Source organism: Triticum aestivum, chromosome 3B (assembly GCF_018294505.1).
Source record: "Triticum aestivum cultivar Chinese Spring chromosome 3B, IWGSC CS RefSeq v2.1, whole genome shotgun sequence".
Classification (NCBI taxonomy): domain Eukaryota; kingdom Viridiplantae; phylum Streptophyta; class Magnoliopsida; order Poales; family Poaceae; genus Triticum; species Triticum aestivum.
Genome location: NC_057801.1, coordinates 689,315,526 through 689,318,078, shown reverse-complemented (window position 1 = coordinate 689,318,078; position 2,553 = coordinate 689,315,526). Strand labels below are relative to the sequence as shown.

Sequence of the window (2,553 nt, the reverse complement as noted above, 5' to 3'; positions counted from 1 at the left end):
CCTGCAACAGTCCGGCAGAGCCTTATGCAAATTCTGAATATCTCGGTTGAAGCATTTAGCGAAAGATATTTAGGGCTACCCACGGCAACGGGACGGATCACGAGTGGAACTTTTGATCATCTTCGTGAACGAATCCGGGGCAAGCTTCAAGGAGGGACAGAGCGTTTGATTTCGTGCGCGGGAAGAGAAGTTAGACTGAAAACAGTGGCACAAGCAATACCAAATTTCAGTATGTCGTGTTTTAAGCTGACGAAGAAGGTTTATAAAAGCTTGGTGTCTCTTATGGCAAAGTATTGGTGGAGTTCATCCCTAGATCGGCGGTCAATGCACTGGTTTTCTTGGGATAAATGACGAAACCAAAGATGAATGGCGGGATGGGGTTCCGGGATATGGAGCTGTTCAACCTTGCCTTGCTAGGGAAGCATGGATGGCGTCTGTTGACAGAGCCAAATTCATTATGCTCCCGTGTTCTGAAAGGACGATACTTCCCCTCCAACAATTTTATGCAGGCTACTATGCCAAAGAGCTCTTCTGCTACTTGGCGAGCTATAATTGAGGGGAGGAGGGCTTTACAGACTGGTGTGACTAAGCGGGTCGGCAGTGGTACGACCATCTCCATTTGGGAGGACAAATGGATTCCCAACACTATTTCTATGACGCCTCATCGGATCACTAACACACCACTGAACCTGGTGTCAGATTTGATTGATGCTGAGAGTGGCTTGTGGAAAACTGAAATGATACAACAAAATTTCATGCCCCCGAAAGCTGACGCGATACTGAATATACCCATTACATCGGGTGCAGGTGAGGATACTTTGGCTCGGGCTTTTGAGAAGACCGGGACATATACTGTGAAATCGGCGTATCGTTCTCTAGTGACTCGGAACGAGCACATTGCTCTAGAGGAAGGGACGTGTACGGAATCTTCAGTGACTGAAAAACAGATGTGGTCTCGTTTGTGGAAACTCAAAGTAATTCCCAAGGTACAAGTGGTTTGGTGGCGAGTGCTACGAGGTATTCTTCCCGTTGAATCCTTGCTCAAATATCATCACGTTTCAACTGACAGTACATGCAAGATTTGCATGAACGCTGAAGAAGACTTAATGCATGCTTTAATGCATTATTCTCATGCCAGTAGTTTTTGGAGTGAGGCACCAGTATGGCTTCAGATTAAGCAGCCAGAACTCCATCCACTTACTTGGAAGAAGGATATTTTATGTGATCCTCGTTTTTCTGATTCTGATAGGGCAAAGTTGGTCTCTATCATGTGGGCAATCTGGACGCCCGCAACAATATTACACATGATAAAGCGGCAACAAGCCCGACTCAGTCGATGATCATGACCCGAGATGCACTGGCATTGTTGGACATTCCCCGTGAGCATGCTCGGATCCTACCTGGTCACGGATGGCGTCCGCCGGATGAGACCTTCGTAAAGATCAACACCGATGGAAGCATAGCTATGGATGCTCGTCGGGGTGGTGGTGGAGGAGTTGCAAGGACTCGATCCGATTTCCTGGCTGCTTGGTGTAAGCCATATAGTGGTATCACTGATCCATTGATTGCTGAAGCTCTCGCTGTACGAGACGGTGTTATCTTTGCAAAGTTACGAGGCTTTTCCAAGGTCATTATGGAGACCGACTGTCAAGACTTTGTCACTCTCTGGAATTTGCGCCAAGTTTCACGATCTGTGCTGGCGCCAATCATAGCTGAAATAGGGGAGCTCGCTTGTTCTTTTACCTCTTTTGTTATTCAACATATTTCTAGGTCAGCAAACTTTTCTGCTCATCTATGTGCAAAGCATGCGAGCACGCTGGATGTGACAGACTACTGGTTGGCCTCCAGGCCCAGTTTTCTTGTAACTAGCCTTATGGCAGATTTTGCCGGGGCCTTCGTTGAATAAAACTCCCCATATTTCCCCTAAAAAAAAGAGCTGACAGGGAATTCGACCTGAATCAGCATAAAAACAGTCGTTTTTGTTGAGAACCGACATCAACGAAGCGTCGTTAGCGAATCATCGTTAGAAAACGTAGTTAGCAGTTATTAGTGTCCAAGCGTCGTACAGACGCATCTGTCCGTACACGCGCCTCTTTGTACATACGCCTTCACAATGCGTCCCAAATCTTGTATAAATATATGATTCTCAATCAATGAAAGCATTAAATCATTCATACAATCACTTTTATCTTTACAGTTTTTTGTGCTAATTCTGGACTGAGTAAAAAACAACAAAGACACGTGTCGACATAGGACTGGACAAAAAATACAGCCTAAACCAAATACAAAATCAGACGGCTGAAAGTTAGACACTCCCGAAGGAAAAGGAGCGGTTTACTAAATAAGAACAAAGTGGGGGACGGATTTGTGAAAATAAACAACTTGTCGCACTGGGGGTTTTCCTCGCAGCCTCCGCCCTCCTCGTGAGCCATCTCTCCCCGACCTCCCGATGCCGCCCAAATCTAAGGCCGCGGCCGCCGCCGCCGAGCCGGTCTCCGTGGAGGACCTCTTCACGGCGCTCCACCGCCACATCGAGGCCGGCGAGTTCCCCCA

General features: G+C 47.2%; 1 protein-coding gene across 1 annotated transcript in view; it reads left to right on the top strand.

Annotated features, from left to right (window-relative positions):
- Positions 1 to 2,378: 2,378 nt before the first annotated feature.
- LOC123071773 (signal recognition particle subunit SRP72) overlaps positions 2,379 to 2,553 on the top strand; it is a 7,171-nt gene continuing 6,996 nt past the window's right edge. The window contains exon 1 of the mRNA XM_044495358.1: positions 2,379 to 2,553. This exon is cut by the window's right edge and continues 14 nt beyond it. Coding sequence (XP_044351293.1) covers positions 2,450 to 2,553 — 104 coding nt within the window. The 5' untranslated portion in view covers positions 2,379 to 2,449.